Source organism: Somniosus microcephalus, chromosome 8 (genome assembly GCF_052327205.1).
Source record: "Somniosus microcephalus isolate GS21.2 chromosome 8, FLI_Smic_1.0, whole genome shotgun sequence".
NCBI lineage: Eukaryota > Metazoa > Chordata > Chondrichthyes > Squaliformes > Somniosidae > Somniosus > Somniosus microcephalus.
Window position 1 is genome coordinate 19160675 of NC_140994.1, and position 25635 is coordinate 19186309.

The 25635-nt window shown below is 52.2% G+C and overlaps 1 protein-coding gene across 1 annotated transcript in view; it reads left to right on the top strand.

Moving 5' to 3' along the window:
- Positions 1-417: 417 nt before the first annotated feature.
- Positions 418-25635, top strand: part of cfap58 (cilia and flagella associated protein 58) — a 304094-nt gene continuing 278876 nt past the window's right edge. The window contains exons 1-2 of the mRNA XM_085994322.1: positions 418-568; positions 6863-7147. Of these exons, the coding sequence (XP_085850448.1) occupies positions 563-568; positions 6863-7147 (291 nt within the window). The 5' untranslated portion in view covers positions 418-562. The remainder of the gene's footprint in view (positions 569-6862; positions 7148-25635) is intronic.

Consider the following 25635-nt stretch of genomic DNA (forward strand, 5'->3'; position numbering starts at 1 on the left):
TCGGTCTTCTGCACTGGGAGGCTGAGGGGGCGGGGCCAGGCGGCGGTGGGCGGGGCCAGGCGCGAGTGTCGAGGGCGGGGCCAAGCGGCTGTGGGCGGGGCCAGGCGCGAGTGTCGGTAGCGGGGCCAAGCGGCTGTGGGCGGAGCTAGGCGCGGGTGTCGGGGGCGGGGCCAGGCAGCGGTGGGCGGGGCCAGGCGCGAGTGTCGGGGCGGGGCCAGGCGCGTGTGTGGGGGGGGGATGGGGCGGGGCCAAGCGTTTGTGGGCGGGGCGAGGCGCGGGAGTCTCGGGGGAATGGGGCGGGGTCAGTCGACTGTGGGCGGGGCCAGGCTTGGGTGTTGGGGGCGGGGCCAGACTCGGGATGGGCTGCGGGGCCAGAGACGTAGAACGCATGCCGCGACGTCTGACGTACGGCTGCGTCGTTGCTAGGATGCAGTGCAGGACGCGGTGAGCGCGGATGCGGCGGGGGACAGCGAGCGGCCGGTCGGCGGCAGGCGCTTCATCCGCAGTTAGCAGCCCTCGGGGCATTAGGTGCTGCGACCTCTAACCCCTAACCGCAACCAGCATGGCGGTAAGTGTCTGCAAGCCCCATGGTCTTTCCCAGGAGCAAACCTCCCCTTCATCACTCTCTCCAATCCGGCGCCCCTACCCCCCTCCTCCAGTTTACCCCTGCCTCCTCCTCCTCCTCCTTCTCGGAAAGGCTTCACCCTTCCTGGGGCAGGCTTCCATCCATGCCACCCCCAGTGGGCAACCCAATGGTTGTCTCGAAGCTTCACTGGGGCAACCTGGACCCCTTTTTGTATTTTGGTCTCCATCACCATCCAAGCTATGGAGAAATGCACACAGCTGGAGAGCGTGTTTCCAAAGTGCACTCTCTCCCTGTAGGGCCACACTCTGCTTAAACATAGAAACATAGAAGATAGGAGCAGGAGTAGGCCATTCGGCCCCTCGAGCCTGTTCTGCCATTTAATGAGATCATGGCTGATCATCCAAATTCAGTACCCTGTCTCTGCCTTCTCCCCATATCCCTTGATCCCTTTAGCCTTAAGAAATATATCTAACTCCTTCTTGAATGACCCCGACTTCAGGCTCAGGTTGGCAAGCACCAAAGTTTTATGGATACCCAAGTGTTGGCACAGCAGTACTGCTGGCATTTAAGCAGTTGAAACTGCGCAGTTGGTCAGCACAGAGCACTGGCGCATTCTTGCAGATTGCCCACCCAAACTAACTGTTGGGTCTCTGTCTTATAGTGTTACCGCATGCCAACGATGAGGGACTTCAGCTATGTGGATAGACTGGAGAAGCTGGGGTTGTTCTCCTTGGAGCAGAGAAGGTTGAGAGGAGATTTGATCGAGGTGTTCAAAATCATGAGGGGTCTAGACAGAGTAGATAGAGAGAAACTGTTCCCATTGGCAGAAGGGTCGAGAACCAGAGGACACAGATTTAAGGTGATTGGCAGAAGAACCAAAGGCGACATGAGGAAAAACTTTTTTACGCAGCGAGTGGTTAGGATCTGGAATGCACTGCCTGAAAGGGTGGTGGAGGCAGATTCAATTGTGGCTTTCAAAAGGGAATTGGATAAGTACCTGAAGGAAAAATAATTGCAGGGCTATGGGGAAAGGGAGGGGGAGTGGGACTAGCTGAAGTGCTCTTGCAGAGAGCCGGCACGGGCTTGATGGGCTGAATGGCCTCCTTCTGTGCTGTAACCATTCTATGACCTGCAGTCAAGTGGCATGAATCTGATCATTCTCGTACCGCTGATCATCTACCGCTTAAGGCCTCACCAAATGATTCCGGGCTTGCTGGCCAATCATTAGTACGGCTTTAGACTCATTCGAATTTACCTGGCTCTGGTATCAGATTACGATGTTCCCACAGAAAATTCACTTGATTCTAACCTCCCGTTACCAGGCATTACAGTGAACTGGATCCATGAGGCCCACTTACCACCCCCCCCCTTCCTCAGATGGCTAGTGACTGGTTCGTCATTAGACAACTGACAAATGCAGGATCGAGCCGCTATGCAGATAGCAAGTACCAGGATCTCCTTTCAATTGGCATGGTGAATTACACAATTCGCCATAAAATACGTGAGTTCATCACCATCATTCTGTGACCACAGCATGGACACGTAACGTGCTCTATTGATCAGCCTGTCGCCCAGCACTCTAGTAGGGCGTCAGCCTCATAAGCATGTTCTTTGCCAAATCTCCTCACATGAGCACCTGGATTAGGCAGTTGTTGAAGAGTAACCTTGGTATGCAGTATTGAACATGGTGGTCTAGAGCATTAAGGTGTCTGCAAATTGTCTGGTAAATGTGTTTCCAACATGTTAAAAATAGGTGCCCATCATACAAGTGATGAGGAGACTCTGAGGCTTGAAGTGACCATAAGCTGTTGCTTGGAGTCATGGTATGTGAACATGTGCTCATAGAATCATAGAAACATAGAAGATAGGAGCAGGAGTAGGCCATTCGGCCCCTCGAGCCTGTTCCGCCATTTAATGAGATCATGGCTGATCATCCAAATTCAGTACCCTGTCCCTGCTTTCTCCCCATATCCCTTGATCCCTTTAGCCTCAACAAATATATCCAACTTCTTCAATATATTTAATGAATTGGCCTCAACTGCCTTGTGTGGTAGAGAATTCCACAGGTTCACCACTCTCTGGGTGAAGAAATTCCTCCTCATCTCAGTCCTAAATGGCTTACCCCTTATCCTTAGGCTGTGACCCCTGGTTCTGGACTCCCCGGCCATCGGGAACATCCTTCCTGCATCTAGCTTGTCTAGTCCTGTTAGAATTTTATAAGTTTCAATGAGATCCCCTCTCATTCTTCTAAACTCTAGCGAATACAAGCCCAATCGACCCAATCTCATGTATCATGTTTACATGGTTGGGTTCCAAAGTGGTAGCCAGTGGTGGAAGCATCCTTTGATGGTGTATGGTTTGTGTCCATGGTGCGGTCAAGGGGATGGCGGTAGTGCATTCACACGTTTTATGGGGAATTGCACTGCTCATTGTGCCACTTGGGAGAATTCCTGGTAACTGTTGTCCAGCTGGTGAGGGCACCAAGCCATAGTTGTCAGTTGTCTAATGACCAGCTAATGACTATCCTCGAGCAGAAAGCATCTTTGGGGGTCACGTTGGCTTCCTGTGGAATTGACTTGAATGTGAAGAATCGGAATAGGGTCCATCCTCTGTGGCAGACTGGATAATCCAATACTTGAGCCAGACAGTTCTGTAGGACTCCAGAGTAGTGTTGAAGATTGATTGACTGGCCAACCTGGCTCATTGATAAGATATGGAGGGGTGAAGCTTCCACAGGGTTGGAATTTTTCACACTTCGCTCCAGATAACCTTGCAAGGCAGTGTGTTGATGAATGGCATAATTTTAGTAGGTCAAACTCCAACAATATCCACAGGGCTTTTGTTGACCTATGAGTAAGTTCTCTGCATTTAGATAAGTGGCGTGTGTCCCTATGAGAAAAGAGAGTGCACTCCATTTCAAGCATAGATTTCTCAGTTTTGTTTGGAGACTACAGGGCATGGTGCTGGGATTCTTTGTGTGTCAGTCACCTGGATGATCAAAGAAAATTCAACTATTATGTTCTTTCTTCCCTGTTTTAGATTTTGCCTTATCTGTTACTTTTTACAGTTTGAAATTAAATCCTTTCTCTTTTTCTATTCCTTTACTGCCTTGCTATCCATCCTGGATCTGGAGACCATGTGAATAACATTTAGTGCCCTGAGATTGGTTGAAAGCCAGTCCTCGAGGCTGTTTTTCCAGATCATCAAGGGGTGAAGATTAAAATTTGACCCGGTTGCAAACTGGAGGGACCAGATCTAGTGCCCAATTGGATAACCTGGCATAGCTCAAGGAAGCAGGTTTGTCAAAAAATGAGCTACCGCATCAGCAGCGGTTCAGGGGGTGACATTTCTACTGATAGGCTGACCAGAAGCAGATGTTTATGCCAAGGTGACAATCGGCCATGATCTCATTGAATGGCGGAACAGGCTCGAGGGGCTGAATGGCCTACTGCTGTTGCTATGTTCCTAAATTTAATATTCTGAGTGAGTTTGGGGGTGATGGGGTTACAACTATGTCCTGCCAACTTCACGTTTTCCCCCACTTGTAGTCTGTGTCTGCGGAGTGATGGGACCAATTGGGGTACAAGTCATGTTGAGCAGTTGTAAACTTGGATATTTAAACTTTTTTTTTTTTTCGTTTGCTGACAAAGCACATGCCGCAGTGACATAAATAGTGCCCTTCTACATCATAACAGCACTTGCATGTGATCTTATTATGAGGACACATGGTTCTTGTTCTTCTTGAAACATAAAACAAGTTTGCCAAATGCTTTTTCATGAAGGCATTTCTATTTGACAATACCCTGTGGACAAGCTCCCTTGATAGCTGAGTAGATAACTGCACTGCCTGGTGTGGTCTTGTGTCATAGAGACCAAGAAAGAAATCCCCAAATACCATTCTCAGTCCAAGGCGGGAGTTGGGCATGTAACAGCTGCAGTTACAATACTCGACTAGCAAGCCCAGGGGCACGTCGTCTAATCCCAGCATGTTAAATTGTGAAAGTTAGTTCAATAAATCTGGTAATTGTGGGCTAGCTGTGATGCCCATGATTAACTAGCCTGGTAACACTGGTTGTCTAGGCTCATTCCTGAAAAATGACCACTTGGCCAAGGTACAGGATGGAACCTGTGGAATCATAACCCAGCATAAACCTTCAGGGAATAGGGGAGAAAATATTCTCCAAAGGGATAGAAAAATGATATGTTCCTTTTAAACAATAATCTAAATATATCTTTTGTGACAATTATTAAACTCTTCCAATAAATGTAGAATATATCTTCTACTAGAACTAGGGTCCATAGTCTCAGGATAAGGGGTCGGCCTTTTAAGACTGAGATGAGGAGGAATTTCTTCACTCAGAGGGTTGTGAATCTTTGGAATTCTCTACCCCAAAAGTGCTGTGGATGCTCAGTTGATGAGTATATTCAAGGCTGTGATAGATTTTTGGACTCCAGAGGAATTAAGGGATATGGGGATCGGGCAGGAAAGTGGAGTTGGGGCAGAAGATCAGCCGTGATCTTATTGAACGGCAGAGCAGGCTCGAGGGGTCGTATGGTCTACTCCTGCTGCTAATTCTTATGTTCTTAAAACCTACCTCTTTGGTCACCTGTCCTAACATCTCCGTAAACAAAAGTAAAATACTGCGGAAGCTGGAAAGCTGAAATAAAAAGAGAAAATGAGGGAAATACTCAGCAGGTCAGGCAGCATGTGTGGAGAGAGGAACAGAGTTAATGTTTCAGGTCGATGACCTTTCGCCAGAGAAACGTTGGGCTGGATTTTCATTGAGGAGTCGGGTAGGAGGCGGGACTACAACTTTTGGGGTTGTAGTCCCGCCTCCATCGAGTTCTAGCCAACCCACGCGATTTAGACTTGATTGACCTTATTGAGCCCACCCAGTGGGCTCAGCAGGCCAATTAAGGGCCACCCGGCAACAGGTGACGTCACAGATTGAAATTTCATCTGTCAAGACCTTTGACAGATGAAATATCAGCGTTTCACAGCTGTTTGAAGCTGTCAGACACTGACAATCTGTACTCCAGGTTAATTCCTTCCTCTCAGGATGATTTAGAGATCTCCCTGGAACAGAAAGCAGAGGCTGCAATTTTGGACAGCTGGCGGCCATTCTGCTTTCTGTGCCGGTGAGATGAGGGACTCCCGAGACCTGAAGGAAGGAAGGCTGTAAAGGTAAGTAAAGGTTAGTAGAACTTCTTTAAACACTTTACACAAACCAAACACACTTACCTCTGCACTCATGCACCCATCACTCACCTGAACTCTGGACATCTCGACCCCTCCAAGCCCTTCATCCCGACGGCCCGCCTCGCTAACTTGGCGTAGTTTGGAGCCGTCGGGAATCCCACATTTCAGCAATGAAAATAGGGATTAGGCTAAAAACTGCCTGTTAACTACCTGTTAACAGGCAGTTAATTGGCACTATTCCCCTTCCCGCCTCGGGGACGTGGGTCCCAGTGTGGGGCAGGTACCCGCCTCCTTTGAAACTGGGATGGAGGTGGGTTGGGGTCGGGATGGGGTCGGGACCCCCAATTTCGGGATTTTAAACCCCCCACATGCCTCCAATCCCGCCTCCACGGCCCAATGAAAATCCAGCCCATTAACTCTGTTTCTCTCTCTCTGCAGATGCTGCCTGACCTGCTGAGTATTTCTAGCATTTTCTGTTGTTATTTCTAATTCCTTCATGGCCTTGAATATCCTCTTGGTGGCTCGGTGTCAAATTTTATTTGATAATGCACCTTGGGATTTTTTACTATGTTAAAGGCGCTATATAAATACAAGTTGTTGTTGTTATTGCTGGCAGCCTGGGGACAGTCTGTGCTGTCGACCTTTCCATTGCAGGTGCTGAGCAAAGTGGTTCAGGAAAAGGGAATATAAAAATATATATAAATGGGAGAAGTTCCCTAAACACCTGCAAAAAAAACGTAAAACAAAGCAATATACATACACCTTTCGAGCACACCAAGTTAGTTGGCTCCTTCGTGGCATTTTGATTAACACGTAAGAATTTTGAATAACATCTCTATCCCTTTTCCAGAGGTCACCCCCACTTACTGCCTTGTAAGGTGGAACTTTTCACCCGTGGTGGACTAAGTTCCCAAGGAAGGCATTGAAGCAGCTAATATAAATGGATTCCAAGAGACAACTGGATGTGCTTCTGAAGGGAGAAGGGATTAATAAGCAAGATTTTTTTTTCTGTTTAAAGACATTTGTGTACCCATGAATAATCTACAGCGCTAATTTACTTCCCCACTTTTCTTTAGCATGAAAAGGCAGAGAGAGGAACTATGGAGGACGGTAACTTTGAGGCGCTGGAACGGGATTTCCAAGACGTCCTCTCTGAACTTATGGGAGAAAAGGGACTGGAGAAATTTCGCATTGAATATGAAAAGCTGCATCGGGCCCTCAAGAAATCCCACGAAAATGAGAAGCGCCTGATGGCAAAATGCAAGGAACTAAACGCCGAGATTGTTGCAAATTCGACAAAAGTGTCAACTGCATTGAAGCTCTCGCAAGACGACCAGTCCACTATAGATTCCTTAAAGCAGGTGAGGTTTGTGCGGGGTGGGGTGGTGGGGTGGTGAGGTTAGTGCAGGGTGGGGGGGTGGTGTTAGATCCGTGTGTTAATGGAGACATGGAATGCAGGAGTTGATTTAACAAATGTTTACTGAACAAAGTCTGGAGGTGAACTAACTACACAAGACGCTATACAGGCTTATATACCCGAGTGGTCACTACTGGTACTACAGTATACAGGGGCTTCAAAAACATAGTTCCTCTTAAAGGTACATACACTACAATTCCTCCCCTTTTAGATAAATAGTACATAACATTTTAAGTAATCATTAAATAACATTTTTACAAGAACAATAATATACACATTTGCTGAAGTTAATCAATTACAAATTCAGTCTCTCTGGAGGCTTCCTGACTCGGTCCGGATAACGCCTCGGTGGTGTAGTAGGTTCTTTTGGCAAGGTCGATTCGGCTTCAATGCCAGTGTCGGGTTCATTGGTTCCAGTATCACCGGATCGGAGGTAGATACTATGGGTATCTCTGCTTCATCACTAGGCGTATAGAGTTGTGGTGTAGGTTGTCCTTTTTCGGATGACTCTATGACCTGGTCAGCATGGCGCCTTATTATGCTTTCTCCAATGTCCACGGTATACATCAGCGGTCCTAGTCGTGTGCAAATAGTTCCAGGCTGCCATTTCTCGGTACGGTAGTCCCGGGCCAAAACTGGTTGACCTATCTGGAAGGTTCTAGTTGGCCTTTCATTCATGCTTTGAAATTGCCGGTTCTCTACGTCCCTTCTGACGTTTGGCTTGACCAAATCCAGCCGGCATCTTAGGCTTCTATTGAAAAACATCATGGCGGGGGTTTGGTTTGTAACCACATGTGTTGCATTCCTGTACGCAAACAAGAAGTTATCTACCTTATGTTGTAGATTTATGTCTTCATTACCCATGGCCTTTATGGCCTTCTTGAAGGTCTGGACAAACCTTTCAGCCAATCCATTGGTGACGGGATGGTATGGGGCGGACATGTAGTGCTTAACCCCATTGTTTTTTAAGAACTTCCTGAATTCTTCGGATACAAATTGCGGTCCATTATCAGAACAGATCTGTTCAGGCAGCCCATTCCTGGCGAATATGGTCCTTAATACTGTGATGGTTTTTTCCGTGGTGGTGGAGGACATCTTTATTACCTCCGGCCACTTGGAGTGTGCATCCACCGCGATTAAGAACATTGAGTCCATAAATGGACCAGCAAAGTCGATATGTACCCTTTGCCATGGAGATGAGGGCCACTCCCATGGATGTAGAGGGGCTTGTGGTGGGGCGTTTTGGACCTTCTGGCATCCTAGACAGCTCTTGGTCATTTCTTTGATGTCTCCATCGATACCTGGCCACCACACAAACGCTCTGGCTAAGTTCTTCATTTTCACTCCACCCAGATGCCCCTCGTGAAGCTCCTTTAGCACTCTATCCTTGAGTTTGGGTGGAATCACCACTCTGGATCCACACATCAAGGTTCCTCGGCACACTGACAGCTGTTCTCTTCTTTGCGAGAATGCTGGCAACAGTGGTTCGGCATGTGCTGGCCATCCCTTCACCGTTAAATCGTAGACTCGTGAGAGAGTCGGGTCATTTCGCGTTTCCTTTTCGATGGTAGAATTTGTCACCGGTAGACATTCCACTATGGTCGAGTGGAACATCTCCACTGGGTCCACTGTAGGCGCCTCTTCCACCGTTGGCAACGGTAGGCACGATAATCCGTCAGCATTCCCACGCTGTTTTGTTCCTTTGTATTCTATGTCATATTGGTGTGCCCCTAGGAAAAGGGACCACCTCTGTAGCCTTTGCGCTGTCATAATGGGTGTGGTAAACCTTCAGTTACGTTCTTAACTCGTCGCCTTTTATTGGACTAATTGATAGGCATATCAATTTTATTGGCTAAATTTTAAAGATGTCTGATAATGAACAGCAACAGCAAGGAGCTCACCCAGCAGCACAGCAACAGCAGCCTCCAGACAACGGGCCACACCAGCCGGCTTGGCTGCAAGCCTTGAAACCACCATACCTGGATCTAAACCCACAGGCACCAAACGCAGCCCTCAACTTCAAACACTGGCTGGACTGCTTCGAATCCTACCTGGAAGAATCCGGCGCCCCGCAGAGATCCAAACTAAGACTTCTGAACGCCCAAGCGAGCCCGAGAGTATACGCACTCATACAGGACACGACTACGTACGAGGCCGCTATCAACCTACTGAAACAGCAGTACCGCAGCCCGGTAAATTACATGTACACCAGGCACCTCCTAAGATCCCGCCCGCAACAGCCAGGAGAGTCTGTAGCTGAATTTTTACGGGCGCTAAGAGCACTCGGCAGGAACTGTGACTTTAAAGCGGTGACGGCTGTTGAAAATACGGAAGATAATATCCGCGATGCCTTTGTGAAAGGCCTACGGTCCGACTACTCACGGCAAAGACTGCTTGAAGCTAAAGACCTCGACCTGGACAAAGCTGAAGCCCTCGCTCTCTCCCTGGAGGTGGCCCATCAGGACCAGGAGGCGTTTTCCAGGTACTGCTCGCGACCCTGGGACTCGGGCCCGACCCCTACCGCAATACCCTTCGCAGCGCCGCCCCCGGGACCTACCTCAGCGTCGGCGTCCCGGACCCGACCGGGCCCGCCACCCCCGGTACCGGCTCCGACATCGGGCACCCGCGATCGGGCCGCCGGCTGCTTCTTTTGCGGCCAGGAGAAGCACCCGAGGTCGCGCTGCCCAGCCAGGAACTCTACCTGCACAACCTGCAGGAAGAAAGGCCATTTCGCTAAGGCCTGCAGGAGCGGATCTTCAGAGGCCAGCAGTGCCTCATGCGAACTGTGGGGGCGGCCATCTTCTTTCACGGCAACTGAGGCCAGTATCCCCACACGTGAGTCATGGGGGCGGCCATCTTTGATCAAGGCAACCGACCCCAATAGTGCCTCATGTGAGTTATGGGGGCAGCCATCTTCTCCGCCATTTTGTCCTACCTCGTGGGAGACGCCATTTTACACACCACGCCCGACTGCCACCGGGCCCCCGGACCCGACGACCGCCTCGCCCGCAGACGACAACGACTCGCTTACCTACACGCTAGCCTCCGTCACTCTGGATCAAGCCCGCCCACACCACCTGTCCAAGTCGATGATGGACATCAAAGTAAACGGCCACGCCACGACCTGCCTGTTCGACAGCGGAAGCACGGAGAGCTTCATCCACCCAGACACGGTGAGCCACTACTCCCTCCCTGTCCTGCCAACGCGCAACCGAATCTCGATGGCATCGAGGTCCCACGCCACGGACATTAGCGGCTACTGTGCTGTGACCTTGTCGGTTAAGGGTACAGAGTATAAAAACTTTAAACTCCTCGTCCTCCCCCAGCTCTGCGCTGCCGTCCTACTAGGGCTGGACTTCCAATCCCACCTCCAAAGTGTAACCCTAGCATACGGTGGACCCCTCCCCCCACTCACAGTCGACAACCAGCGAAGGTTAAACCGCCCACCGCGTAACACCTGCAGCCTATCCACCCTCAAGGTGCCGCCACCTTCCCTGTTCGCTAACCTCACCCCCGACTGCAAACCCGTCGCTACCAAGAGCAGGCGGTACAGCGCTGGGGACAGAGCTTTCATTAGCTCTGAGGTGCAGCGTCTCCTGAAGGAGGGCATCATCGAGGGGAGCAACAGCCCCTGGCGTGCCCAGGTCGTGGTCGTTAAGACCGGCGATAAAAATCGCCTGGTCATCGACTACAGCCAGACCATAAACAGATACACCCAGCTGGACGCATACCCCCTTCCCCGCATATCTGACATGGTCAATCAGATTGCACAATACCGCGTATTCTCGACCATCGACCTTAAGTCGGCCTACCACCAACTCCCTATCCACCCCGAGGACCGCCAGTACACCGCCTTCGAGGCGAATGGGCGCCTATACCACTTCCTTAGGGTCCCCTTCGGTGTCACCAACGGGGTCTCGGTCTTCCAAAGGGAGATGGACCGGATGGTTGACCAGAACGGACTGCAGGCCACATTCCCCTACCTAGATAACGTCACCATCTGCGGCCGCGACCGGCAGGACCACGACGTGAATCTGGAGAAATTCCTCCGTACGGCCCAACGGCTGAACCTCACCTACAATAAGGAGAAATGCGTGTTTAACACAGCGCGCCTTGCCATCCTTGGCTGTGTAGTAGAGAACGGAGTCATCGGCCCCGACCCCGAAAGAATGCGCCCCCTCATGGAGCTACCCCTCCCCCACTGTCCAAAAGCACTTAGGAGAACCCTGGGGCTTTTCGCCTACTATGCCCAATGGGTACCCAATTATGCGGACAAAGCCAGACCCCTCCTGAAAACCACATCCTTCCCCCTCACGGAAGAGGCGTGCGCGGCCTTCTCCCTCATTAAGGGAGACATAGCCAAGGCCACAATGCACGCAGTGGATGAGTCAATCCCCTTCCAAGTGGAGAGCGATGCATCCGACTTCGCCCTAGCCGCTACCCTTAACCAGGAGGGTAGGCCGGTAGCCTTCTTCTCAAGGACCCTACAGGGCCCCGAGACCCGACACTCGTCGGTCGAGAAGGAAGCCCAGGCAATTGTGGAGGCAGTACGGCGCTGGAGGCACTACTTGGCAGGCAAACGATTTACCCTCCTCACCGACCAACGCTCGGTTGCCTTCATGTTTAATAACAAGCTGAGGGGCAAGATCAAGAACGACAAAATCTTGAGGTGGAGAATCGAGCTTTCCACCTATGATTATGAGATCTTGTACCGGCCCGGTAAACTGAACGACCCCCCTGATGCTCTTTCACGCATTACATGCGCCAGCGCGCAAAGTGATAGACTTCAGACCCTCCACAATGACCTCTGCCACCCCGGAGTCACCAGACTCTACCATTTCATTAAGGCCCGCAACCTGCCATACTCCATCGAGGAGGTCAGGACCATGACCAGGAACTGCCAGATCTGTGCTGAGTGCAAACCGCACTTCTATAAGCCGGACAGAGCAAGCCTGATCAAGGCCACCCGCCCCTTCGAGCGTCTGAGCATCGACTTCAAGGGGCCCCTACCGTCATCCGACCGTAATGTGTACTTCCTCAACATCGTTGATGAGTACTCCCGTTTCCCCTTTGCCTTCCCCTGCCCAGACATGACCAGTAACACGGTCATTAAATGCCTGAACAAACTCTTCGCCTTGTTCGGGTTCCCGAACTATATACATAGTGACCGGGGCGCCTCCTTCATGAGCGAGGAACTCCGTCAGTTCCTATTGGAGAGGGGTATTGCAGCAAGCAGGACCACCAGCTACAACCCCCGAGGGAACGGCCAGGTGGAAAGAGAGAACGCGACGGTATGGAAGGCCACCCTCTTAGCCTTAAAGTCTAAGGGCCTCCCAACCTCCCGCTGGCAAGAGGTCCTCCCGATTGCGCTGCACTCCATCCGGTCACTACTTTGCACTGCCATTAACACCACCCCCCATGCCCGAATGTTTGTCTTCCCCAGGAAGTCGACTACGGGAACCACCCTACCAACCTGGCTGACCTCTCCGGGACCCGTCTTGCTGCGAAAGCACGTGAGGGCCCATAAAACGGACCCCCTGGTCGAGAAGGTGAACCTCCTGCACGCCAACCCCCAGTACGCCTATGTGGCTTACCCAGACGGACGGGAGGACACTGTCTCCTTACGAGACCTCGCACCCTCACCCCCCCCTCCCAACCCCCCGAGTCCAGCCGAGGTAGACGGCATGCCGGAACCCCACGAGCCTTTGCCGACTACGCAGACACCAGCTTTAACACCGGATAATGTAACACCGCCGCTGCGACGATCGGAGAGGCTAACGAAGCCTCCGGACAGACTGACATACCAGAGCTGGTAATACACTTCACCCCGCCGGACTCTAATCTAAACAAGGGGTGAATGTGGTAAACCTTCAGTTACGTTCTTAACTCGTCGCCTTTTATTGGACTAATTGATAGGCATATCAATGGGAACGCCCTTTTTAGGGTTGAATATGGAGACGAGGGGTTGATGGTCAGACAGCAAGGTAAATTTCTGTCTGTGTAGGTAATGGTTGAATTTCTTCACCCCCCACACCAGGCTGAGTGCCTCCCTGTCGATCTGGGCATAGTTACGCTCAGCTGAGTTCAATGAGCGTGACGCAAAAGCTATCGGCCGCTCCGAGCCATCAGGGAATCTATGCGATAATACCGCTCCCACGCCGTAAGGGGATGCATCGCACGCCAGTCTGATTGGCAGTGATGGGTTGTAATGAGCCAACACTTCCCTGGACGTGATCAAGCCTTTGCATTTATGGAAGGCACGTTTACAGTCTTCGCTCCATTTCCAAACTACTCCCATTTGTAGCAGTGCGTTAAGAGGGTGCAGAACCGTCGACAAGTTTGGACAAATTTATGATAGTAATTTACTAATCCCAGGAACGACCTTAATTGTGAGACATTTTCAGGCGCTGGGGCCTTTACGACCGCTTCAATTTTTTCAGGTGACTTATGCAACCCTTCTTCGTTAATGACATGGCCACAATATGATATTTGTTTCTGGAAAAATTCGCACTTGGGGCGATTTGCTCGTAGGCCCCGTTCTCTCAGCCTTGTGAGCACCTGCTCCAAGTTGGCAAGGTGCTTGTTGTCGTTTTCTCCTGTTACAAGGATGTCGTCTAGGTAGCATTGAGTCCCCGGAATCCCTTGCAGGACTTGCTCCATAGCTCTTTGCCAGATAGCCGGAGCTGATGCCACTCCGAAAACCAGTCGATTGTACTGGTACAGGCCTTTGTGTGTGTTTATCATGAGATACTTTTTAGAGGCCTCCTCAACCTCCATCTGTAGATATGCCTGTGCTAAGTCAATTTTGGTGAAACGTTTCCCTCCGGATAGTGAGGCGAAAATATCTTCTATCCTCGGAAGAGGATACTGTACCGTGTGAAGAACCGGGTTTACAGTCACCTTGAAGTTCCCACAGATGCGAACTTTTCTCTGTTCTTCAGATTTATCATTATTCAACGTTTTCTTCATGACCAGGACGATGGGTGTTGCCCACTCGCTCCAATCTACCTTGGATAACACGCCTGCTTTTTCCAAATTCTCCAGCTCTGCCTCGACGGCTGGAAGAATTGCGTATGGCACCGGCCTTGCCTTAAAAAACTTGGGAATTGCCGCATCTTCCACTTTTATTGAGGCGGTGGCGCCTTTCAGGGTTCCTAGTTCCTGTTGAAACACTTCTTTGGCGTTAGCCAAGATTTCTTTTAATCGTCCAGGTATGACGTCATCATCGTTTTTTTTCTTACTGGTCACCGTCAGTGCCTGAATGGAGTGCCAGTCTAAACGTATCTTTCTGATCCATTCACGTCCCAACAACGGTGGACCACCATCTTGCAGAACGTATAAATACAACTTCTGTATTTCCTTGCCGTTGTATACAACAGGCACCCTTATTTTCCCTCTGGGGTATATTTTCTGCCCCGTATATGTCTTCAAGATAATGAATGTGTCTTTCAAAGGTATATGCGGAAATAGCCGCTCGTAATCCCGTCGACTCATGACGGTCAGAGCTGATCCTGTATCTAGCTCCATTTTGACTGGGGACCCCGCTATCGTGAGGGTAACCCAAATGGTCTGGTAATCTTCTTTGGCAATTACATTATGTAATTTGAGACAGCTTAGTCTCTTGTTTCCGGAGTCGCTATTGCTCTTCTGGTCTTCGGAGCTACTGTCCGTCATCATTTGTACCTTTCTGTACTTTTCCTTATTGGCCTTTTTACTGTCAGCGGATTTCTTTCCAGATCTGCATACACGTGCAATGTGTCCCATCTTTCTGCATTGCCTGCATGCTTTGTCCTTGAACCAGCAGTCCTTCTGGTCATGGGTGGATCTGCCGCAACGATAACATCTCTCGAAACCCCGTGTCATTTCATGGGTGCCGAAGTCCTGTGGCTTTTGCTGTATCTCTGCAGATCCTCTTGCTGCTGCTTCGTATGATACAGCCACACTGAAAGCCTTGTCCAGTGTCAAATCTTTCTCAGAAAGTAGTCTTTTCTGTGTTCCTTCGCTTAGGAGACCGCAGACGAATTTGTCTCGTAGAGAATCTGCCAGTCCTGCCCCGAATTGGCAGTGCTTTGACAGCTTTCGTAATTTGGTGAGGTAATCAGCGTTACTTTCATTCTTGTGCTGATTCCCCCTGAAGAATTTGAATCATTCCGCTATCAGCAGCGGTGTTGGGTTTAAGTGCTCCTGTAAGGTATCAACAATCTCCTTAAAATTCTTGTCCATCGGTTTGGCTGGAGAAATCAAGTTTCGTAACAGCCCGTATGTCCTTGCGCCCATCAGATTTAGAAGTACCGATGCCTTTTTATCATCCGCTACTTCATTCACCTTGCAATATACCTCCACTCTTTCCACATATGTGGTCCAATCTTCTATATCACTATCGAAAGCAGTAATATTGCCAGTCTTCGGCATCTTGAAAATCTAAAATGGCGCTTCCCGCGCTTTTCCTCCGTCCCCGATGGATCAAAATGGCGCCTCCCGCGCTTTTCTTTCTTCCCCGCCGAGTTAAGATGACGCCTCCCGCGCTTTCCCGTCGCTGCTGCTGCTGTTAACGCTGTTCTCCGCCGTTCCCGTTGCGACCTGCAGCTTTTCGCGGAATTTCTATTTTTTTTTTTTTATATATCGCTTCAATAGTTTCTCCGTTACTTGGAGAACCGTTCCCGTCGTGGAGCGAACCCTGTGGGACTTCCCCCTCCCTCTGCTCGGTCTGAACGCCGACCTGCTTTGCAGCACCGGCCGCGCCCTGAGTGCTCCATCCTCTCTCTTTCTTTGATTCTGCTTCCCGACTCGCTGCCCGGCCCCGTTGCAGAGCCACCCGATCGAGCTCTAGCCCGCCGCAGCCCAGGACGGATCAGTGCACTACCTGCCACCAGCCCGTTTAGCTGGTGAAACCACAGGGTTTTTTTTTCTTGCTTCTGGCTTCGACCTTCGTCTGAGGAATCGATCTCCTTGAGGTGCTGCCGAATTGCAGGTAAGTTCGTTTCTAACTCGTCGCCACTGTTAGATCCGTGTGTTAATGGAGACACGGAATGCAGGAGTTGATTTAACAAGTGTTTACTGAACAAAGTCTGGAGGTGAACTAACTACACAAGACGCTATACAGGCTTATATACCCGAGTGGTCACTACTGGTACTACAGTATACAGGGCTTCAAAAACATAGTTCCTCTTAAAGGTACATACACTACAGGTGGGGTGGTGAGGTTTGTGCGGGGTGGGGTGGGGGGTGTGTGGGGGTGGGGTGGGGGGGTGAGGTTTGTGCGGGGTGGGCGGGGGGTGTGGGGTGGAGTGGGGTGGCGAGGTTTGTGCGGGATGGGGTGGGGGGGTGTGGGGGTGGGGTGTGGGGGGTGAGGTTTGTGCGGGGTGGGTGGGGGGTGCGGTGAGGTTAGTGCGGGTTGGGGTGTGGGGGTGGGGTGGGGGGGTGAGGTTTGTGCGGGGTGGGGTAGGGGGGTGGGGGGTGAGGTTTGTGCGGGGTGGGGTGGGGTGGGGTGGTGAGGTTTGTGCGGGGTGGGGGGGTGGGGTGGGGGGGTGAGGTTTGTGTGGGGTGGAGTGGGGTGGCGAGGTTTGTGCGGGGTGGGGTGGTGGGGTGGGGGGGTGAGGTTTGTGCGGGGTGGGCGGGGGGTGTGAGGTGGGGTGGGATGGGGAGGTTTGTGCAGGGTGGGCGGGGGGTGGAGTGGGGTGGTGAGGTTTGTGCGGGGTGGTGTGGGCGGGGGGTGTGGGGTGGAGTGGGGTGGCGAGGTTTGTGCGGGGTGGGGTGGGGGGGTGTGGGGGTGGGGTGGGGGGTGAGGTTTGGGCGGGGGGGGTGGGGTTGAGTGGGGTGGCGAGGTTTGTGCGGGGTGGGGTGGTGAGGTTAGTGCGGGGTGGGGGGGTAGGGTGGGGTGGTGAGGTTTGTGCGGGGTAGGGTGGGGGGGTGGGGGGTGAGGTTTGTGCGGGGTGGGGATGGTGAGGTTTGTGCGGGGTGGGAGGGTGTGGGGGTGGGGTGGGGTGGTGAGGTTTGTGCGGGGTGGGGTGGGGGGGTGTGGGGGTGGGGTGGGCGGGGGTGTGGGGTGGAGTGGGGTGGCGAGGTTTGTGCGGGGTGGGGTGGTGAGGTTAGTGTGGGGTGGGGTGGGGTGGTGAGGTTTGTGCGGGGTGGGGTGGGGGGCTGGGGGTGGGGTGGGGGGGTGAGGTTTGTGCGGGGTGGGGTGGGGGGGCTGTGGGGGTGGGGTGGTGAGGTTTGTGCGGGGTGGGGGGGTGGTGGCAGTGAGGTTTCTGCGGGGTGGGCGGGGGTGTGGGGTGGAGTGGGGTGGCGAGGTTTGTGCGGGGTGGGGTGGTGGGGGTGGGGTGGTGAGGTCTGTGCGGGGTGGGCGGAGGGTGTGGGGTGGAGTTGGGTGGGTGTGGGGTGGGGTGGGGTGGCGAGGTTTGTGCGGGGTGGGCGGGGGGTGTGGGGTGGCGAGGTTTGTGTGGGGTGGGGTGGGCGGGGGGTGTGGGGTGGAGTGGGGTGGCGAGGTTTGTGCGGGGTGGGGTGGGGGGTGTGTGGGGGTGGGGTGGGGGGGTGAGGTTTGTGCGGGGTGGGCGGGGGGTGTGGGGTGGAGTGAGGTGGCGAGGTTTGTGCGGGGTGGGGTGGTGGGGTGGTGAGGTTAGTGCGGGGTGGGGGGGTGGGGTGGTGAGGTTTGTGCGAGGTGGGGTGGGGGGGTGTGGGGGTGGGGTGTGGTGGTGAGGTTTGTGCGGGGTGAGGTGGGGGGGTGTGGGGGTGGGGGGGGTGAGGTTTGTGCGGGGTGGGCGGAGGGTGTGGGGTGGAGTGGGGTGGGGAGGTTTGTGCGGGGTGGGGTGGTGGGGTGGGGTGAAGTTTGTGCGGGGTGAGGTGGTGGGGTGGGGGGGGTGAGGTTTGTGGCGGTGGGGTGTGGGGGTGGGGTGGGGTGGTGAGGTTTGTGCGGGGTGGGGGGTGAGGTTTGTGCGGGGTGGGCGGGGGGTGTGGGGTGGAGTGGGGTGGCGAGGTTTGTGCGGGATGGGGTGGGGGGGTGAGGTTTGTGGGGGTGGGGTGGTGAGGTTTGTGCGGGGTGGGGGGTTGGGGGTGGGGTGGGGGGTGAGGTTTGTGCGGGGTGGGCGGGGGGTGTGGGGTGGAGTGGGGTGGCGAGGTTTGTGCGGGATGGGGTGGGGGGGGGTGGGGTGGGGTGGGGGGGGTGAGGTTTGTGGGGGTGGGGTGGGGTGGTGAGGTTTGTGCGGGGTGGGGGGGTGGGGGTGGGGTGGGGGGGTGAGGTTTGTGCGGGGTGGGCGGGGGGTGTGGGGTGGAGTGGGGTGGCGAGGTTTGTGCGGGGTGGGGTGGGCGGGGTGGGGTGGTGAGGTTTGTGCGGGGTGGGGTGGGCGGGGTGGGGTGGCGAGGTTTGTGCGGGGTGGGGGGGGTGGGGGTGGGGTGGGGGGGTGAGGTTTGTGCGGGGTGGGCGGGGGGTGTGGGGTGGAGTGGGGTGGCGAGGTTTGTGCGGGGTGGGGTGGGCGGGGTGGGGTGGCGAGGTTTGTGCGGGATGGGGTGTGGGGGTGGGGTGGCGAGGTTTGTGCGGGATGGGGTGGGCGGGGTGGGGTGGCGAGGTTTGTGCGGGGTGGGGTGGCGAGGTTTGTGCGGGGTGGGGTGGCGAGGTTTGTGCGGGGTGGGGTGGCGAGGTTTGTGCGGGATGGGGTGGGCGGGGTGGGGTGGCGAGGTTTGTGCGGGGTGGGGTGGCGAGGTTTGTGCGAGATGGGGTGGGCGGGGTGGGGTGGTGAGGTTTGTGCGGGATGGGGTGGGCGGGGTGGGGTGGCGAGGTTTGTGCGGGGTGGGGTGGGCGGGGTGGGGTGGCGAGGTTTGTGCGGGGTGGGGTGGGGGCTGCACTGATTTCCCTGTGACATACAGAGTCGGCTCTGTGTTATTTCTCAATAAAGGTACCTGTATCTCGAAATTTAGAAGTAGAGAGAAATTGACAGGTGCTTCCTGCAGCGTTCCAGCGCAGTGCTGAGGGAGTGCTGCACTGTCGGAGCTGTCGTCGTTCGGATGAGACGTTAAACCGAGGTCGCGTCTGCTCTCTCAGGTGGACGTAAAAGATCCCGCGGCACTATTCCGAAAAAAAGCAAGGAAGTTATTCCTGGTGTCCCGGACAATATTTATCTCTCAATATTACTGAAAAAAAGCAGATTATCTGGTCATTATCACATTGCTGTTTGTGGGAGCTTGCTGTGCACAAATTGGCTGCCACGTTTCCTACATTACAACAGTGACTACACTTTAAAAGTACTTCATTGGCTGTAAAGTGCTTTGGGATGTCCGGTGGTCGTGAAAGGCGCTATAGAAATGCAAGTCTTTCTTTTGCACACAAACAGACCAATAAGCAGCTTGGTTACAGTATGTTTCAAAGATTGGCAACTCAGCAAATATCCAAAGCATTTTGATTTTGAAATACAAGTTTATCATCACTGTTCCTCCTGATTCCACCTAGCGCACACTGAGATTCAGTGTCTAACAGTGCAACAATCAGCCATGTAGTAACTTATGCCTTGCAGGTGGAGAGGGAGATGTCGAGAAAGCTTAAGTTAGTACACAGTGTTTTTACATGAATAAATAATGATGAGAATGCATCATGGTAATTAAATAGGGATTAATAAGGAAGAGCATCATGTTGTCTTTTAGTTTATTCATACAAATGCCCTGTTTATATCGCAGCACTGCCTCAGAGGCATGGTTGTTAATGTAAATAAGGCATTATTTACATTAACAATGCCCGGAGGAGCTGAGATCAACTTGAAGGGGAATTTTCTAATGGATCTCCTGGTGAAGTGCGAGTGGAGGCTCTGGATGGTGCTGGCAATATAATCCAACTTTGTAGTTTTTACGTTGTTGGCTTATGCGGACTAGCCACCGACACGAGGAAGGTCTGCGGCCAGAAGCTTGATGCCGTTGAACAAAGCACAGTCTCACCCATGTGTGGTTGTCTTCACTGTCGCCGCTCGTGCCCTGAATCCCTCCTGTGGGGCAAGTAATGAGCACCTGGGCCACCAGTAGTCTTTAAATGCATTTCCTCTCCACGGATGCTGCCCTGGCCTGCTGAGTTTTTCCCGTGTTTTCTGTTGTTATTTCGGATTTCCAGCATCCGCAGTATTTTGCTAATGCATTTCCTGACTTGGGTTGTAAAATGAGAAGACTTATTTTAAATATTTCCAGTCAGTGTCTATAGTTCTCTCACTATCATATGAAAACGGACTTGAAACACTCACCTGGTTCCTCCAGCCTGTCTTATCCAGATGGGGTACAGCCCATGTGCACCATCGACAAAGCTCCCTTCCCCAGTTACACAATCTCCTGGGAGAGGCAAAAAAAGTCAGGGAAAGAACCTGAGGTTGATTTAGAAAAAACTCTGGGGAAATTCCTCTCTGACTCCCAAAGGCAATGAAGTAAACTCTCGGAAACTGCAGCAACTGATGCTAGTAATTGCAGCTACCCCTCGTCCAACTTTTGTAATTCAAGGTATCCTCGACTTGCTCAGCTGCCTTTTAAAGGACTGCTGGGAACCCATACATACCACATGCTTTGGTGGGTTCCAGAAGTCAATGACTCTCTTAGACAATAAATACTCCCTGGTATCCAACCTAACTATTTATTTTGTATTTTATACTCGTGTCGCTTAGTTTTCCCATCGCTCTCCTGTTCAAGTAATCTACCCACCTGGATGGAATCTATTCGCTTCATCATTTTAAAATCTTCCATTGTAGTTCGACGTTTTTCCAATGAACGAAGCCCCGTTTGCTTGAGCCTATCCTGATAACTAAGAGTCCTAAGACTGGGATTCATTCTGTTTGCCCTTCTCTTGACCTTCTCCAGGGCCTCGGCACCCCCTGCTAATTGCGAGGACCAAAACTGGACATAGTACTCTAACAGTATCAAGGCCTAATATATACTTGTAATGAAATCTGTTTGTCTTGCTCCTGTATTCGTTTTGCACTCATGTATATTACCCTCCCCCACTGTGTATAGTTTCACTTCCTCTTTCCCGACTAACCTGGGAGGTTCCAGGTCTTGGCTCTTGGCTCCGCCCCTGACTTCTCTTACATAAAGATCCCAGGATCTGTATGACTCATTCCTGTGAACCAGTCGGCGTGTTGAGATGTTAGCTCTGATCTTAGTGATTAAAAGCCAACTTGTTTAAGTCTATAACTTCTAGTTTTGTGGTTATTGAAGGCCCATCAATTTTAATCACTAAAGAATACTAGGATGGATCAACTCCTAAAACCAGAGCATCTGGACTTGGATCCACATTCTGCTGAAGCATCAAATCAATTTGGACACTGGCTCAAATGCTTCGAACTCTTCGCGGGGGCCTCATCCGCCAGCGAGGTAGATAAACTGAGTCTACTGACTACTCGCGTAAGTCATCGGATTTATTCGTTCATCCGGGACGCCACCTCTTACACGGTGGCCATCACTATCCTGAAGGCCCAATACCAGAGGCCGGTAAACGAAATGTATGCCAGACATCTGCTGGCTACACGCAGGCAGCGACCAGAGGAATCAATGGACGATTTCTTACAGGGCCTAAAGGACCTGGTCCGGGACTGTAACTGCAAGGCCGTGACGGCCAACGCGTACTCTGACGAATTGGTCCGCGATTCCTTCATCACGGGCCTCAAATCGAATTATATCCGGCAGAGACTGCTGGAGAAGGAGGTCCTGGACTTAAAAAAGGCAGTGGCCACTGCGCGATCGCTGGACGTGGCCCAGAGAAACTCTGACTCTTATTCTTCCGGCCATGCGGCCCTCACCGCTTCGTGCGCGCCATCTTGGAATCAGCCATCTTCCCCATCCAGGTCTCAGACCAGCTCTACGCCGCCGGAGTCCCCACACAGAAGTTCACCCAGGAGTCCTACTACAGCGGCAATGTCTCGAGGCCCAAAATGCTACTTCTGCGGCCAGGCCAAGCACCCCAGACAACGATGCCCAGCGAAGGACGCTACATGCTTCAAATGTAAGAAAAAGGGGCATTTTAGCAAAGTCTGCAGGGGGAATCCGATTTCCAACTCCATCACCGCCTCGTGTGTGCTGTGCGGGCCGCCATCTTGGGATCCGCCACCTTTTCCCGACTCAACGGCCGCCCAGGGCCCAACAGTGGCTTCGATCACGGTGGATCAATCCAGGCCACACCCGTTGACAAAATCCATGATGGACATACAGGTAAACGGGAATTTAACGAAATGTTTAATTGACTGTGGGAGTACCGAGAGTTTTATCCACCCTAGCCTGGTACGGCAGCACTCATTAACGGTAACCCCTACACGGAGCAGAATTGCTATGGCTGCTAAGCCCCACACTTCGGACATTTTGGGCTACTGTGTGGTAACACTGACTGTAAAAGGCACGGACTACAAGGATTTTAAACTCCTCGTGATGCCAGAACTCTGTGTTAATGTAATCTTGGGCCTGGACTTCCAGTGCCACCACGAAAGTGTCACGCTAGCATGTGGCGGGTCCCAGCCACCACTCACAGTCTGTGGCCTATCAACCTTAAAAATCAGCCCGCCCTCTTTATTCGCTAATCTCGCTCCGAACTGTAGGCCCATAGCGACCAAAAGTAGACGGTACAGTCTGGAAGACAGACACTTTATCATGGCGGAAGTGGACAGACTCCTGCGGGAAGGCATTATTGAATGTAGTACCAGCCCGTGGCGTGCCCAAGTAGTCATAGTTAAAAATAGCGAAAAGAAACGGATGGTAATTGACTACAGCCAGACTGTTAATATTTATACCCAGCTGGACGCCTACCCTTTACCCTGCATATCAGAAATGGTCAACCAGATCGCGTAATACCGAGTCTTCTCGACTATCGACCTCAAATCCGCGTATCACCAGCTCCCCATTAGAACGGAGGACCGCCCATACACCGCCTTTGAGGCGAACGGACGCCTCTACCATTTCCTCAAAGTGCCCTTCGGGGTAACAAATGGGGTCTCGGTCTTCCAACGTGAGATGGACCGCATGGTTGACGAGAATAAACTACAAGCTACCTACCCCTATCTGGACAATGTCACTATCTGCGGGCACAACCAGCAAGACCACGATCTAAATCTTGCGAGATTTTTAAAAACTGCCCTGAAGCTGAATCTAACCTACAACGAAGACAAATGTGTGTTCAACACAACCCGTCTCTGTATCCTCGGCTGTGTGGTGGAAGATGGGGTAATTGGACCGGACCCTGACCGATTACGCCCCCTAAAGGAACTGCCCCTGCCACACAATCCCAAAGCTTTAAAAAGGTGCCTGGGATTTTTTTCGTATTATGCCCAATGGGTGCCCAATCACTCTGATAAGGCCCGACCCCTCATTAAATCGACGTCCTTCCCACTATCAGCTGAAGCTCGGGAGGCTTTCACCAGTATTAAACAGGACATTGAAAGGGCTGCAGTGTGTGCAGTGGACGAATGCATTCCCTTTCAAGTCGAAAGCGATGCGTCAGACTTTGCCTTAGCTGCGACCCTCAATCAGGCTGGGAGACCTGTGGCCTTCTTCTCCCGAACCCTTCAGGGACCTGAAATCAGGCACTCTTCTGTCGAGAAGGAGGCACAGGCTATAGTGGAGGCAGTGCGGCACTGGAGACACTACCTAGCCGGCAAACGTTTCACCCTGCTCACCGACCAGCGGTCGGTGGCTTTCATGTTTAATAACAAACAAAGGGGGAAAATCAAGAATGACAAAATACTCAGGTGGAGGATCGAACTATCCACGTTCGACTATGATATTATGTACAGGCCGGGAGCCCTTAATGAACCCCCAGACGCCCTATCGCGGGGAATGTGTGCCAGCATTCATACGGACAAATTACAGGGTCTCCACAACGACCTCTGTCACTCAGGGGTCACCCGACTATACCATTTTATAAAGTTCCGCAATCTGCCCCACTCCATCGAGGAGGTCAGGGCAATGACCAGAGCCTGCCGCATCTGTGCGGAATGCAAGCCTCGTTTCTACAGGCCTGACCGTGCACCCCTTATCAAAGCCACATGGCCATTCGAGCGGCTAAGTCTGGACTTCAAGGGACCCCTTCCCTCTGCCGACCATAACGTATACTTCCTCAATATCATTGATGAATATTCCCGCTTCCCCTTCGCCATTCCCTGCCCAGACATGACCAGTGCCACGGTCATCAAGTGTCTCTGTAATCTATTCTGCATGTTTGGCATGCCGAACTACATACACAGCGATAGGGGGACGTCATTCATGAGTGACGAGCTGCGCCAGTTCTTGCTCTCGAAGGGGATAGCCACTAGCAGAACCACTAGCTACAACCCCCGGGGTAATGGGCAAGTGGAAAGGGAGAATGCTACTGTTTGGAAGGCTGTCACGTTAGCCTTAAAGTCAAAAGGCCTTCCGACCTCCCGCTGGCAGGAAATCCTCCCAGACGTGCTCCACTCCATAAGGTCTCTGTTATGTACTGCCACTAACGCTACCCCTCACGAAAAGATGTTCGTTTTCCCCCGGAGATCCACCTCAGGCATATCTCTACCCGCGTGGCTGACGTCTCCGGGGACAGTACTATTGCGGAAGCACGTGAGAGGCCATAAAACGGACCCCCTTGTGGAAAAGGTACAGCTCCTCCATGCAAACCCTCAGTACGCCTATATCAAATACTCTGACGGGCGAGAGGACACTGTTTCCATAAAAGACCTCGCTCCCTCGGGGAGTGGAGAGAACGATGGGAGACTACCCGATGAAGACCTACACTACAAAGAGACAGGACGCCCAGAGGTATCAATACCCAACTTTAACCTAGAGGACACTGCAGATAACCTGGAAGACACTGTGGAGGCCCGGACAGCGGAGGAACCAGAATCCACTCCCCTAGAGGCATCCCAACCGGCTTTGCGCCGATCACTGAGAACTGCAAAACCTCCTGACAGACTCACTTATACCAACTTTTAAGAAACATCACCCCGATGGACTAAATCTATAGAAGGGGTGAATGTAATGAAATCTGTTTGTCTTGATCCTGTATTCGTTTTGCACTCATGTATATTACCCTCCCCCACTGTGTATAGTTTCACTTCCTCTTTCCCGACTAACCTGGGAGGTTCCAGGTCTTGGCTCTTGGCTCCGCCCCTGACTTCTCTTACATAAAGTTCCCAGGATCTGTATGACTCATTCCTGTGAACCAGTCGGCGTGTTGAGATGTTAGCTCTGATCTTAGTGATTAAAAGCCAACTTGTTTAAGTCTATAACTTCTAGTTTTGTGGTTATTGAAGGCCCATCAATACTAAGCATAGCATTGCTAGTTTTATATTGTACTGTACAGGCAATAAACCATAACACTTTGTTTCTTTTCCCTATGACCTCGCAACACTGCTTATGAACCTTAAGGGGGAAAAATTGGGTTGATTTGTGCCTGTCATTAGCGCCCCTGGAGGCAATTCCCCTAGCACCCGGGCGCGGTGCTGCTAACGCCTCCCA